The sequence below is a fragment of the Olea europaea genome, unplaced genomic scaffold (assembly GCF_002742605.1).
Source record: "Olea europaea var. sylvestris unplaced genomic scaffold, O_europaea_v1 scaffold2622, whole genome shotgun sequence".
In the NCBI taxonomy this organism is placed as follows: Eukaryota; Viridiplantae; Streptophyta; class Magnoliopsida; order Lamiales; family Oleaceae; genus Olea; species Olea europaea.
Window position 1 is genome coordinate 42,620 of NW_019244554.1, and position 16,049 is coordinate 58,668.

The 16,049-nt window shown below is 39.6% G+C and overlaps 1 protein-coding gene across 1 annotated transcript; it reads left to right on the forward strand.

Moving 5' to 3' along the window:
* Positions 1–4,625: 4,625 nt before the first annotated feature.
* Positions 4,626–8,488, forward strand: LOC111383189 (zinc finger BED domain-containing protein RICESLEEPER 2-like). Its single transcript, XM_023007266.1, has 8 exons — positions 4,626–4,653; positions 5,697–5,803; positions 5,933–6,058; positions 6,119–6,184; positions 6,293–6,592; positions 6,648–7,760; positions 7,883–7,938; positions 8,356–8,488. The coding sequence occupies exons 1-8, from the start codon at positions 4,626–4,628 to the stop codon at positions 8,486–8,488; spliced, it is 1,929 nt and encodes a 642-aa protein (XP_022863034.1).
* Positions 8,489–16,049: the final 7,561 nt, after the last annotated feature.

Consider the following 16,049-nt stretch of genomic DNA (forward strand, 5'->3'; position numbering starts at 1 on the left):
CTCTTTCAGCATTTATTATCCAATTTTCTCATAAAAATTCATCTGAAATATATTCTACTAACTTTTCTATGCCTTTTCTATCTGATTTTATTATTTCTGTTTGTACATTTCTTTTTATTAATATTTTTTTATTATTACTTATTCATTCCCATTAATTTCTAACATCTCATTCAAAAGATGCTATTAATAAATCTATTTTTCTTTCAATATTTTTCCATGTGTCATTTTTATCATATAAAAATAATAATATCATTGAACTTGCCCAAGTTAATAAGGCTTTTTAGTATCTATTTTGTAATTTAAATCTAATTTTGTTACTCCATGGTTAATAGGTTTATCATAATTATCATTTAATTCAAATCTGTATCTATATTTATTTCCTTTAGGTGGTTGTCTATCTCTTACTTTATCATAAAATTGTCTATATGACTTATTATATATAGGTGCATAACTTTTATCTAAATATTGTAATTCTTGTTTAGATATTTCTATTGGATTAGGTCCTCTTACAGTATTCATTAAAATTTGTAATTCACTTATTTCACTTAAATTTAATTGATCAAAATTTTCTATTAGTAAATCTAATTTCTCATTCATCTTTATGTTCCTTTTCTTCTACTTTTAATTTTCCTAATATTTTTTTTCTAGATTCTTCTTCTTCTAATATTTTTGGTAATATATTCTTTCTAAATTCATCATCCATACTTCCTATTTTTATTACATATTCTCTTTCTCAATACGTTTCTTTCCTATTCGGATCATTTCTTTTTCCATTAATTTTTTATCTATTTTCTTTTCTTTATTTTTATTATTTTCTTTTATTTCTCTAATTTCAATTTTTAATATATTTATATCATTTCTTGTTTCTCTTACTTCATTTCTTAAGTCCTGTATATCATATATTAACATTTTTATTAATGATTTTAATTTTTCCATATATTCACTTATTGACATATTAATTTTTTCTAGTCATCTTTCTAACATATAAATCAATTTACATCTTTTATCTTCTTTTTTATTTATTATTATTCCAAATCTTCTATTAGCTAAATCTGTATTTACCAATTCTTTTTTTACTATATTAAAATATTTACTCTCAAATTTTAATCTTTCACATTTTAATTTTATTAATTGTCTTTTATTTGATACTCTTATTCCTTTTAGTATTAACATTATATCTTGTATTTTTTCCATTTTTATAAGTAACTTATTCAATTTCAAATTTGTATTATTATGTACACTCATACTTCTCTTTATAATATAAATTAATCTCTTCATCTTCGCATTCTTTAATAATTTTTTCATACTTATTTTTTCTAATATTTGTTCTTTTATTTCTTTAGGTAAATCTTTAACTATTGTTAATGTCGTTATTTTTAATTTATTAGAAATAGGTTTTAAAAATATATCACTCCCTCTTCCTTCTTCTAATTTATAATAATTATCTATTTTTCTTATTTTAATTTCCATTATCTCTATGACTCTGATACCAATTAGGGGGTGCTACTTAAAGCGAACAAAAATCAAATACATCTATATATAAAAAAAATCAAATAAATTTATAAGCAATAAATCTATCAAAAATCAAGTGATATTTAATTTTAAGGACTAAAATGCAGATTTCTACATTATATTAACTTATTATGCAATATTCAAAAGGAGGAGTATTTTAGGTATCTAAATTAGTCAAAGGTCATTTTGGAAAAATGGTCTCTTTGTTTAGGTCATTTTCATGTATTTCCCATCATACAAACTATAAGTACAAATTTATGGCATGTGTGGCATAACTTTTGCTTTTGTTTTTTATTTTCTATAGAAGAGATTTTGGAAAAAGCTATCTTAATTTTTGTTTGAAAACTAATTTTAAAAAAACTACATATTCCAGAAGTACCTTTAAAGAAAATTATATTTGATCAACTTCCTCTAAAAACTTTTCTAACTAGAAAAAACTTTTTCATAAAACTAGTCAAATTGATTCAAAAGCAATTTTTAAATCTCAAAAGTTCATTTTGACTTTTCAAAATGTGAATCATGATCGCTCCAAAGCAACACTCTTATCACTTTTGCATATCTAATAATACTATAGACTGTTTTATAGTTTTGCAAATAATTAACTAAAATTATTGAGTTCAATACCTTTTCTTTTTCAATATCATAATTTAAACAGCCACTCTTTAGATTACAAAAGAATTATATAAAATTTGTATTATTCATCCAATATCCGTGGAAACTAATCGAAGATATACTTATTCAAGACATGCAACTCAATTCTTGATCATTGAAATAACTGTCCAAGCAAAATTTATCATCATAAGTAGCGGATCCAAGAATTCAGGTGAGTACAGATGGCCATTCAACGACCGCTATAAGGAAAAAAATTGGTGGAACCAGCACGGGTGACAGTAAGAGCTTGCTGGGTATTAGCTCTGCCCTTGATCATCATCAACTGCTGAATGCGCCGAAATAATATACTTTTTCCAACAAATTAACAATGGCTCCATGAGCACAATTTTCCTATGCAAAAATGAGACTGGAAAATAACTTGATTCGAAGATTATATTGAGTTCTTCTATGGTCTGATTGGGATTTACATGAAAGTGTTATGGTAGGTACAGGAAAAGAACTTTTAACATCACTGGAAGGAGAAGAAGAACCACAGTGTTTTCCAATTTCGAATTGGTTACACTCAAAGGCTTTGCTCTCATGTCGAGATCAACTTTATAAGAATCATGGTACAAGCTTGTTAATAAGGAACTTGAAGTTCGGACTCTAAGAAATTTTGTAGAAATGCACAACAAGGCACCAGCTCTGGCTTAATGAATTGCAGAAATTGTCACAGTGTAGCCATTTATGTATTTTCACCACATACAAGTATCAAATGCTTTAGGATAAAAAAAAATAACAAATTGCAATATGTTTCCTTAGGCATTAGTGCGAGGACTAACAGATGACAGGTGAATCTAGAGAAAAACATCAATTGACTAATGATTAGAGATGTACATAAATTCAATATAAATAGATAAACAAAAAATAAAAATTTACTTCAATGACCAAAACAGTCCCCCACAAGGTTAAGTAAAGCCGTCGAGTCAAAGGCCACAATGTAACCCATAGGAAGGCTGAGCTCAAGAGTATGCAGCTGGGTCCATCAATGTATGAATGATTCTAGGGTTATATAAGGATGCTCAACTTTAACTAACTTGATAGTTGAATTCCAATCGGTTACCCTCTGTTACGTGTTCGCACACTTGGGCAACCCATCGGGGCCCACAGTCAACTCATGCCGAATCACATGGCACTCAATCCGAGGTGATTTGCATAGCCGAGGCCCAAAAATAGCTGTCCACAGATGCCTAGGCCCATATACACCGAGGCCCATTTATCATTGCACCATGATGAGTTTCCGAAACCCATATGCCGAGGCCCTTTGAAGGTGGACGACGACCTGTTTGCCGAAGCTCTGTAGCCGAGGTAACAGCCTCCGAAGCACAAACCAACTTCTTCCATAGACACCTCTCCCAAGAGATCTTCTGCACAAAGATCTTACTTGAATGATTGATAGGACGTTTGTCATGAGTTTAAATATTAAGTCTTGTCACTAATAGAGGCGGCTCTGCCAATCAATAAATGTATAACAGGCTAGGTGCGGCTGATGCCTACGATTTGACATGTAACTCAATCAGATGAGGCCACGTGTACCCCGAACCAAAGGTCACGATCTAACTAGTGACACTATAAATACTCCCCTACGTACCCCCATACAAAGGCTAATGCAAGAATCAATACAAAAAATCATAATTTACTCAACTCTCTCTTTCTTATTATCTTGCAACGTAAACAACTTCATACATATTTAGACACACATTAGCAAATACCGATTGGTAATTATTGTACAATCGGTTTACGATCATCTCACCGGATTTCGAACGTTCTCATCCCACGTCGTTGAGCTACTCCCACGTCCTTGATCTATCATTTTTAGACCGTCCACGTGTCTTGGCGTATTGTACTTTCGCTTACGTGAGCGCGGGTGGGTCTGGTTAGGGCTGCACAAAAAAATCGCAAAATCGCAAACTGAACCAAAGTCATTGGTTTGGGTCCACATGGACCTGCGGTTTTATTTTCTTCAAATCGAACCAAGCCGCTTTAAAATGGTTTGGTTTAGGTTTCAATTTTCAAAAACCGAAAAAAAACCGAACCGAACTTTTTTAATAAAAAAAATATTTTACTTAATGCATTTGGCTATTTTCAAGAATTTTTTCAAGAACAGCGGGTTACTCATTTTAATTACCATGCATTTGGCCCATGATAGGCTCGCCTAACCCGGCGGGTTTAAAGAAAACCGCTGTCCCATTTTATGTTAAAATTGGATGGGTCAATTAAGTTCAATAGAGTCCCAAAATTTCCAGATTTCTCACACAAGCTTAAAAACCCTTCTCAGCCGTCTCTTGCAATCCCATCCTACGAATCCAAAATCTTTCATTTCAAGTTGTGTTAGATAGAAGAAGAACATGTAAGTCTGAAATTTAAGTTTTATTTTGTGAATTTTTGTGCAATGAACTCGTTATATACCAAGAAAATGATGTTTTTTTTACACCAAAGTTGTTGGCTTTCTTGATAGATATATGGGTTTTGATTTCCAGTTGGTTTCTTGTTGGTTAAGCTTCTTTTCCTCAACCAAAATCCAAAATCAATATCTGCCTAAACTCATATTTCCCTTTAATTTCATGTTTGTTTCAAATCTGTTTTTCTTTCCAATTTGAGTGCATAATTAGTTTTATTGGTCAATTGAATCACCACATCCTTTTGCAGCTTGCTTTCATTTATGTATAGACTAAGTTTTTTAAGTCAAACAATTTGCATACGCATTTCTTGTTTCTGTGACATTGATCTTGATACTGCCCCCGGGAGGGTTATAGGTCTTTCTTGAGTATTTCTCAAACTTAGAATTGGCTTTTATGTTGGAATATTTATTAAACGGATGACATGAAGAAATACTGAGATCTTTTCGGAGAAGTTTGTAATTTCTTCCTTTCTGTTTACAAATAATTTAACTGCGAAAGTGGAATGAATAATTGATTCGACTATTATGTCTCAATTTTTAACAAGAATGCTCATTTATGTTCATTGCGAACATCACTCTACAGTTTTTGGAACTTCTGGCTATCTCTGTATAAATTCGACATCATTTTTTGAGGGAATTTCACCAGGGTAAATACTATGTTGTGCTCTTCATATTTCATTGACATTTATCACAGAAGAATCAGATGAAACAAGATCGAATTACAGTTTTATTGATTGAAAATTTGCTGTTTTAAATGCATATGGAACTCGATTTCTAAATTACAGATTCAAACTTCTCTTTCTAATCTATAGATAGAAAAATCTATAACAAATACTCGTCTAATTAACGCGTTTGCAATCAGCCCTGATTTCTCCACTGTTTCCAGTCAATGGACTTATATTTCCCATTTTAATCATGGACTGAACAAAAGCATCGAAAAATTCACTCTACAGTTTTCATTTAACTACTTTCTTGTTTCTTTTTGACAAGAGTGTATATCCTTTGTTTCTTTCATTTTTTCCTGTGAGAATCTAAGAAGGAATTCAATTCAGATTTTTGGTTATTTGATTGATAATTTTTTATTTCTTTTCTTTTTTTATCTCATAAACAAAATCTTTTTTTTTTTTTACAGATATGGATCCAATTCTAAAAGAAGCCGATGATGCAATTCCATTAGAGGATGACCCTGAAGATATGAAATTGGAAGGAAAATGCAAGAAGGGAAACAAAAGGTCCGAGGTGTAGGATCATTTTAAAATTCGAGGAGATGAGAAGGCAGAATGTAATTATTGTGGATAAACATATAAGCATCATGCAAAAAACTGCGGAACTAGTACATTGTGAAATCATATCATGCATTTGTGCAAGAAGTATCCATATAGAGTTCAAGACAAAAAGCAAAAGAAAATGACCGGTTATAACATGTTTAAAACCGAAGAGCTTTCTAAGGGTATTGATAGTCAAGAAGAACTTGCTAAGTTTGCTAAAAAAGAAGTTAAAGAATAGATTACAAGGTATTTCATATTGTCTGAGTTATTGTTTCGACATGTGAAGGATGAAGGTTTTCAGGGTTACACAAGGTATTTTTTCCCAAGATTTGTATTTCCTTCAAGGATGGCAGTAGCAAGAGATATATATAATTTGTTCCTAAATGAGAAGAAGAAATTGAAGAAAGAGTTGGGTCAACATAGAGTTTCTTTAACTACTGATTGTTGGACGTCAATACAGAATGTTAGTTATTTGTGTTTAACTGCTCATTGGATTGGTAATGATTGGAAACTTCAAAAAAGGATTATAAGTTTCATTCAAGTCCCAAGCCATAAAGGAGATACGGTGGGAAAGGAGTTGATTTTTTGTCTTAAAGACAAGGGAATCAATAAGATTTTTTGTGTAACTGTTGATAATGCCTCTTCGAATGATGTAGCATTATTGAGATTGAAGAGTTATTTTGAGGAGAAGAAGGACGGTCTAGTACCGGGTGGAGAAATGCTTCATATGAGGTGTTGTGATCATATACTCAATCTGATTGTTTGTGATGGCTTGAAAGAAATAAGCCATGCTATTTTAGCTATTCGTAATGTAGAGATTTGTTAGATCTTCCCCAAAACGACTAAAAAGGTTTAAGGAGAGTTGCAAGGAAGCTAATATTGAGTCTCAAGCTTTGTTGTGTTTGGATGTCACAACTAGATGGAATTCCACATACTTGATGTTGCAAGCTGCTACAAAGTTTAAAAAAACATTTGTTGGTTTGGAAAGTGATGGAAACTATACAAATTATTTTAATGACGAAAGGTCCGATGGAAGAAATATAAATGGACCACCAACACATGTCGAATGGGATCAAGTAGAAGTATTTGTTAGGTTCTTGAAGACTTTCTATAAAATGACTTTAAAATCTAGTGGCTCGAAGTATGTAACTTCTAACTCTTTCTTTCAAGAAATATTTGAAATTCATGTAGAGTTGAATGAATTAGCTAAAGAGCCTAACACTTTGATGGGATCCATGGCAATTAGTATGCGGAAAAAATATGATAAGTATTGGGGCCACGTTGAAAAGTTTAATCAGTTGTTGTTCATTGCAATAGTTCTTGACCCAAGATGCAAGTTGGAACTTCTTAAAGTCGGGTTCGAACTTATTTACGATGTAGAAATTGCAAAAATATTGTTAAAAAGATTTGAAGAGACACTCCACAGACTGTATGCATGCTATGAAGAAATGTCAACTCCAATCACTCCACCATCGGCTTCATCAAAGGAGGCTACCAAAAATAGTAGCTCAAGTCCTTCACAACCTGCTTTCGGTCTTTCTAAACAAATTCCTTCTATTTTTAAAGCTAAACTTATGCAAAACACGCAATCTGAGAAGAATGATTTGGTTGATTATTTGTCTGATCGTTGTGAAGATTTAATTGATCCCAAATTTGACGTATTAGTACGGTGGAAATTGAACGCGCACAAGTACAAGATTCTCTCTAAAATTGCCAAAGATGTATTAGCAATTCAAATATCCACGGTTGCTTTAGAGTCGACATTTTCCACGAGTGGTCGGATTCTTGACTCCTTTAGAAGTTCATTGAATGCAAAGATGGTTGAGACCTTAATATGCACGAAGAATTGGTTGCATAGCAGCAATGAACCTATAGTGCTTCGCCGAGATTTGGATGAGGCAGAATCATTGAATGACTCAGAGAAAGCAGTAGAAGGTGACATTTATTTTCTATTATCAATTTTGATATTTTTATTCATATTGTTTCTTAGTTGCTTGTTAATATCATTAATAAGGACTAATAAATAATTTGATATTTACGTATCATGCAGAGGCCGAATCATGTTCTACAACAAGGAGCAGTAATCCAATTTTTATCAAATGAGAGGTTAGTACTCTTGTACTTATTTTGATATTATTGCTCACAAAAGTTTGAGCGGAGTGCCTGTTGCTAGATCCTAACTTGATAATATGTTTTTCATTTATAGATCGAATTTTAGACAAATATGAATGTAATTTAACATTTAACGTTATTAGTTCATGTTTACATTTATATGTTAACTTGTTTTAAACATATTGTTATAATGTCGATAGAAAAACCGTGGATTTAAACCGAACGAACCGCAAATAATGGTGTGGTTTGAAAAATAAAATGATTTGATTTGGTTTGAAAAAATTCCAAACAGCATAAAATGGTTTGAGTTGAAAATAGAGCGCAAACCGCCCAAATTGAACCGTGTTCACCCCTAGGTCCAGTATCTGTTGGCAACATTTATTGGGGTCAACAGATTGACGTTGCCTGTAGGAAACCACACCATAACCACAAACAACCTTGTGGTGAAAGCTTGTTAAAGAAGAATATTTGGGCATCCCCCTTGAAAAATGATTTGTTCTTGAAAAAGAACAAGAGGAAGCCTCACGAATTAGCAAAAAACTGAAGGGTAAGACATAAGGAAAATGAGTTCAAACGAAGATACACCCCCAAGAGGGTAAGAGAAAATGCTAATGTGCCCCCTCAAGCAGCTACCCCAGCAGCTCGGCATAGACCCCACCACAACCACAGAAGATGTGGAATGTGTACGACGGCCCAACTGTCAAGAGAAATGGTCGCCATGGCAGCTAATATGAGGGACATTGCTAGCCAAAACATGGCTATGAGGGAACTTATAGCCCAAATACAGGGCCAGGGAGGTTTCCCTATTCCTCCATACACCCGTCAAGGGCACTACCAGCAAGAAGATGAAGTTCAAAGCTGTAAGGCTACCTCGTCGGACTATAGCCGAGGTAAAAGCTCATTTGAGAGGGAAGTAGAAGTTGACGTTTCCTCCAACTACGCTTCTGGCTGACCTACCGAGGTCCCTTTGAACCCTGATAACTTCCCACCTCCGTATGAGCAAGAGCAAAGACATAGGAGGTCACGCAGTGTATTCGACAGAATTACTGAACCGAGGGTCAAACAACAATAGCACGACGAGCCTTGGACAAGGCCACCGCCTCCACCTCCAATGCCTCAACAGTCAGAAGAAAGGCATGAAAATGCCCCTCATGTTGCTCCGCCTAGAAATAGGCACCAAAGGAGGTAGGAAGAGGCTGGGAACTATCCCAGAACCTCTAACCAAAAACCGAGGTATGAGGCTGAAGAAAATGATTCAAATGAGTAACAGAGGTCCTGTGACTTGGACGATGATGATGAAAACTTGCCATTCTCAAGGGAACTGAGGAGCGCCCAGGTCCCGAACTACTATGTTATACCAAAGATACCAAAGTATGATGAAAGAGGCGACCCAGAGAAGTACCTGAATGCTCACAAAATTCACATGAGCCCAAGGGGCGCCACCCTAGCTGTGAAATGCAGAGCTTTCCATTTAACACTTAGCAGAATAGCTTAAATTTGGTATAGTAGGTTACCACCTGGGAGCATAAGAAGTTGGCCCGAATTCAAGACGACCTTCTTTAAGAGGTTTACTGTGAGCAAAGAGGGAAAGGCCCCCATCCAACATCTCCAAGACATGAGACAGACACATGGGGAGTCTCTAAAGAGCTTCCTATCACGTTTCACCGATGAGATGATATATTGTGTGCATGTCACCGACCATGAGGCGTTATCTGCATTGAGAGGAGGTCTGAACATGAACACCCTGTTCTGGAGGGACGTGCAAAATCAAGATCCCACCACCTATGATACCCTACTCAAGATGATGAGACTGAAAATCATCAACAAAGAATTGATTGAGCATAGAAAGAGGGTGAATAGAGGCCTCTACCTCCTCAAAGGCAGTATGCTAGAGAGCCGACCTCCCACTTGATGGACTACCAAATGAACTAAGCTGGTAATGAGAGTTCTGGGCAAGTATTGGCCACCACCACTCTTAACACCGTCCCTACATTGGCATATGAGGATATCAACCTAGTCACCGACACCCAGCAGATAGGAACTTTACAAGAATCCCGTAGGGGTAGAGGCCGAGGCCAGGGTTCAGGACCTAGAAATAGGTTGAATCAAAACCCACTTGGATACTGTATATACCACCGGTCCTATGGACACGACACAGCAGATTGTCGAGATTATGCTCACCGCTCCCGACAGGAACCCCCTAGGGACAGAAATACATCGCCCCAGGCAAACAGGCCCCCGCCAATGTACAATAACCGACCTGGGTGTGAAGAGGCCGCTCTACGTCAAAGGGATGTCTCTCCGTAACGAAGAGAGCGTCATGCCGAGAGGCCCAGAGAAGGGCGCAAACCCTGAAGAAATCGACAAATGCAGGATGAGACCCCTATCTTGGAGGCCTATATGTAGGTGGTGAAACGCGGAACGCTAAAAAAAATTATGCCCGTGAGGTCAAGCTCCCCCCGCTTACAAGCTATGTTGTGGGCCACAGCTCCCGCAGGGATCAAGTTCCAACTATCGCCTTCACTCAGGAGGACACCGAAGGGGTTCACTACCCCCATTGCGATGCACTCGTGGTAAGAGCAGTTATAGCCCGGAATGGGCTCAAACGAATGTTAGTTGACAATGGTAGCTCCATCAACATTCTATTCAGATCCACCTTTGACAAGATGATACTGGACCATGTGTTAACATCTACCACCACTCCTTTATACAGATTTACCGGAGATAACATCACTCTGAGAGGAAAAATCACACTCGCAGTAGAGATGGGTGAGTCTCCCCAAACCACAATGAACTTCATGGAATTTCTTGTTGTCAACAGTCGATCGGCTTATCACGGAGTATTGGGTAGGCCAGCCCTAAAAGAATTGAAAGCCGTCACCTCCATCCACCACCTATACATAAAATTCCCAACTGAAAATGGGATGGCAACGGTGAGATGCGACCAAAGAGGCTCAAGAGAATGTTATCTAAACTCCATCAGAAAAGTAGAGCCCTGGGATGTCCACGTAATTATTGCCGACATAGTCATGGCTGATGCCCCATGTGATGCTCCCACCGAACCGGAAGATGTAGAAATGATTGACGTACCATCCAATCCGGAAGTATTGGTCACCATGAGGTTGATCCCTCATAATCGAACACGAACATCAAGCATCCCCAGTTGAGGAACTTGCGAGCTTCTCGGTGGACCCCCGAGACCCATCCAAATTATTGAAGGTGGGCAAGGACTTATCCAGCACTGTGAAAGAAAAGCTCAAGAATTTTCTAAGTAGGAACCTCGATATCTTTGCTTGGAGGCATGAGAATATGGTAGGCATAGACCCTAAGGTCAATTGCTACCACCTGAAAATTGATCCTAAGGTTGCCCCGCATAGACAAAAAAGGAGAGCCCTCAATCTTGAGAGGTACGAGGCCCTGAAGGAAGAAGTTCAGAAGCTCATCTAGAATGGCTTCATCAGGGAGGCCACCTACCCGAGGTGGGTCTCCAATCCAGTTTTGGTGAAGAAACACAATGGCAAGTGGAGAGTATGCATCGATTTCATTAACCTCAACAGAGCTTGCCCGAAGGATAGCTTTCCACTTCCAAGGATTGACCAACTGGTAGACTCCACGGATGGGCACGAGCTATTGAGCTTCATGGACGCATACTCTGGCTACAATCAAATCCCCATGCATCCGATCGATGAGGAACACACATCTTTCATCACAGACTGAGGCCTTTACTGCTACAAGATGATGCCCTTCGGGTTGAAAAACGTCGGAGCAACATATCAAAGAATCCTCGACAAATGTTTGTGGACCTCGTCGGCAAGACAATGGAAGTCTATGTAGATGACATGCTAGTAAAGAGTTTGGAAGCTGGAGACCACATAACGCACCTTAATACCACCTTCCAAATCTTGAGAAGATATAGGATGAAGCTCAACCCCCTCAAGTGCGCCTTCGGAGTGGCCTCTGGCAAATTCTTAGGATACATGGTCAACTAATGTGGTATTGAAGCCAACCCTGAGAAGATTGAGGTCCTATGCAAGATAACGTCCCCCCAAAATCTAAAGGAGGTGCAAAGTTTAACTGGACGAGTGGCCGCGCTCAGCCGCTTCGTCTCCAAAGCTACGGACAAATGCCTCCCATTTTTCAAAGTGGTAAAAGTTGAGAAGCTAATGGAATGAAGAATGTGAAGAGGTCTTCCAGGGCCTGAAAAGGCACTTGGGGCAAGCCCATTCCTCTCCAAATCAAAGTCCAGTGAAATCCTACAACTGTATCTAGCCATCTCCAATGAGGCCATCAGTGCGATTCTAATTCGAGAAGAGGGAACCACCGAACTCCCCATTTACTATACAAGTAAAGCACTCCTATCGTCGGAAACCCGCTAGCCCGATATGGAAAAGGTCGCTTTGGCCTTGATCATGACCTCCAAGAAGTTGAGACTCTATTTCCAAGCCCACACCATCCATATGCTGACAAACTTTTCCCTAAGGTAGGTACTCCAAAAGTCCAATGCCTCAAGAAGATTATTGAAATGGGCGGTAGAGCTAAGTGAGTTTGACCTCATGTTCAAGGCTAGGGCAGCCATCAAGGGTCAAGCCTTAGCTGACTTCGTGGCAGAATTCACCAACTTACCCGAGGTAGATGAAATTATGGAACAAGCCGAGCCCCCTACGTGGAACCTATTCGTTGATGGGTTGACTGGGGATGCCGGCTCAGGTGCCGGAGTTGTCCTCATCAGCCCGGAAGGTCACACGTTGAACTCGGCGGTGAGGTTTGAGTTCAAGGCCACCAACAATGTAGCAGAATATGAGGCACTTCTCATAGGCCTCAGGCTAGCCAAAGAAATACAAGTAAAGAGGCTACTCATCAGTAGCGACTCCCAGCTGGTCGTTGGCCAGGTCAACGATAACTTCTCAGCCAGGGACAAAATAATGGCCTCCTACTTGAAAATGGTGATAAACTTCATCCCATCCTTTGAAAAGTTTGAGTTGATCCAGATCCCCCGCATCGAAAACGCACATGCGGATGCACTCTCCAAACTTGTAAGGATTCCGAATTACTCATAGTGGTCTCAATAGAGCACCTCTTTATGTCATCAACCAAGGCCCCCAATGTGATATGGGTCACTGGGACTTCTACCTAGATGCAGCCCATCGTGGCATACCTCAAAGAAGAGGCTACCTACATCTTAAGAGAAGCCCATGAGGGTATGTGCGGCAACCACTCTGGAGGTTTATCTTTAGCACAAAAATTACTGAGGTAGTGGTACTACTGGCCTACCCTGAAGAGGGACGCCGTCAAGTTTGTACGAAAATGTGACAAATGCCAATGATTCTCTCTTGTCCAAAGACAACCATCGCAAGATTTGACCACGGTCTCCAGCCCTTGGCCTTTCTCGAAATGGGATGTTGACCTCATAGGTACTCTACCAAAAGGTAGAGGAGGTGCGAGCTTCGCAATTGTGACAATTGATTACTTCACGAAGTGGGTTGAAGTTGAACCCCTGGCAAAAATTACAGAAGCCAACATTTCCAAGTTCTTGTGGAAGAATATCATATGTCGGTTCGAGATTCCCTACTCGATCGTCTCAGACAATGGTAGACAGTTCGACAACAAGAACGTCAAAAGTTTGTGTGAAGAACTTTGCATCAAGAAGCACTTCTCTACACCTCACCACCCACAAGCAAATGGCCAAGTTGAGGCTGTGAACAAGACAATCGAGCACGCCTGAAAAGGAAGCTTGATGTGTCAAAAGGAGCCTGGGTGGATGAACTGCCACAGGTTCTTTGGGCAATCCGAACCACCGCGAGGACTCCAACAGGGGAAACATCTTCCCTCATTGTATATGGGACTGAGGAGATGAGCCCCGTCGAGGTCAGACTTTCATCTCCACAACGTCTGCATTTCAGTGAGATAACAAACAACGAGTTTCGCAGGTGCGACCTTGACTTCATTGAGGAAAGGAGAGATGACGCCCAGCTGAAGCTCGGCACATATCAAAGAAAGATGATGAAGTACTTCAACTCGAAGGTAAAGAAGAGGTCATTTCGAATCAACGACTTAGTCCTTAGGAGAGTCTTCCTCACCTCGAAGGAACCTAGTACCGGTTCCTTGGGCTCGAACTGAGAAGGTCCATATAAAATTAGGGAGGAGATCCGACCCGGGACCTACTGGATTGAAGACATGAACGGCAATGCACAACCTCGTCCATGGAACATTAAGCACCTCTGAATCTATTATCAATGAATGTACTACCTCGCTGGACGATCTTTCCCAACTTATGTAACATTTCCATGATTCAATAAAATTATCCATGATTAAATTCACGTGTCGCATTACGTCGTCACCTCAGAGGGGAGGCCAACATCCCATCTTCGGGCCACCTCGTTCGACTCCGAGGCGCATGCACTTGCCTCACTTTGGCGAGGTTGAACGTCACTGAGAGAAGCCTCGGCATGGCTGAACCATCTACCATGTTGGGAAGTATCGTCACCTCGGAGGAGAGGCCAGCGTCCCATCTTTGGGCCACCTCGTTTGACTTCGAGGCACATGCACTTGCCTTCCTTCGACGAGGCTGAGCGCCATTGGGAGAAGCCTCAGCATGGCTGAACCATCCACCATGTTGGGAAGCGTCATTACCTCGGAGGAGAGGTCAGCATCTCATTTTTGGGCCACCTCGTTCGACTCCGAGGTGCATGCACATGCCTCCCTATGGCGAGGCTGAACGCCTCTAGGAGAAGCCTCAGCATGACTACACCATCCACCATGTTGAGAAGCTTCATCACCTCGGAGGAGAGGCCATCGTCCCATCTTTGGGCCACCTCATTCGACTCCGAGGCGCATGCACTTGCCTCCCTTTGGCTAGGCTGAACGCCACTGGGAGAAGCCTCGGCATAGCTGAACCATCCACTCCGAGGCGCATACACATTTATGTACAAGGCTTAACCACTAGCTTCACACAACTACCTTTCGAATTAGATAGCAATATTCCCAGTTCAGCTGAAACACGGTCCAGTTAGGATCCATTCAGGTTACAAGTATTAAGCTTGAGTACAAGTCATTTGCAGTCCAATATTGGTCATGACTCATGAGGCTCACGTACAATTTACTTGTTCACGTGATTGGAGTTAGGATACCAAGTTAAAGTTATTTTGTTCTTCAATCACCATTAAATTCAATTGCTTGACGATGCCAATGTACTTAGGAGAAAAACAACATTGAATGAAAGAGGATACTATGTTGATTTACAATCAAGGTTACAAAAGAGGGGCCTGAGGCCGGTACATCAGAATAACTAAAGAGAAAACTATCCTAAGCCTAGGACGATGATGGAGGTACCTCAGCAGCCGGGGCCTCTGCAGCTTGAGCATCAGAACTTCCTTCTTCTGCCTCTGCTACTTCATCTCCAACCGCCTCATCAGCTGGGGTTTGAGGCACTTCATCCACGAACTTCGACTTCAGCTGTGACAGGTCTTGATTTGGATAGAGTTCCTCAGCCCTCTCCATCATCTCAGCATAAACATAATTTCTCCAGTAAGTGCTGAAACTCTTGTACTCCTCGGTATTGTGGAAGTTGGCGATGTAGTCTTTCACCGCCTCCTCCCTCGCCTCATGGGCCTCCTTCCTTGCCTTAGTCGCATCATCAACGTACCACTTTATCTGGTCCTCCAAGAAATTGTACGCATCTTGGGGCCCTGCTAGCTCCATGTTTGCCTTCTCCAAGGCTTCGACAGTCACCTTCTGGTGGTCATTGGAAACCTCCACTTTCTTAGTCAAGGAGGCTACCTCGCACTGGGACTCATATACCTCCTTCAATGCCTCGATTTAAGCCAAGGCAGACTCCAGTTTGGCCGTATCTTCAAGTTTTTTAGCTCTCGCTTCATCCGCCTCGGCTCTAGCCCCCTTTAGCTCCTCTGCAAGGGAGACTGTCTTCTTCTCCGAGGACAGGGTCCTCGTTTGAAAGTCAATGAGGGCCTCCCTGCACTCCGGTGAGAGGCCAAAGGTCCTCATACTTTGGCTTACGAGGGCCCTAGTCAAGTCTGTGGCATAGCATGAGGAGTCGTGCAATTGCCACCGATCCGTCCAGAATTTGTAAAAACTTTCTGTGGTACTTC

Excerpts from the sequence above, each read along its gene's own strand:
- LOC111383189 (XM_023007266.1), top strand. The coding sequence starts at position 4,626 with ATGGGTTTTGATTTCCAGTTGGTTTCTT. Across the intron at positions 6,059-6,118 it reads CTAAGTTTGCTAAAAAAGAA|GATGAAGGTTTTCAGGGTTA; the intron begins GTTAAAGAATAG and ends CGACATGTGAAG. Across the intron at positions 6,593-6,647 it reads ATCATATACTCAATCTGATT|AGATTTGTTAGATCTTCCCC; the intron begins GTTTGTGATGGC and ends TTCGTAATGTAG.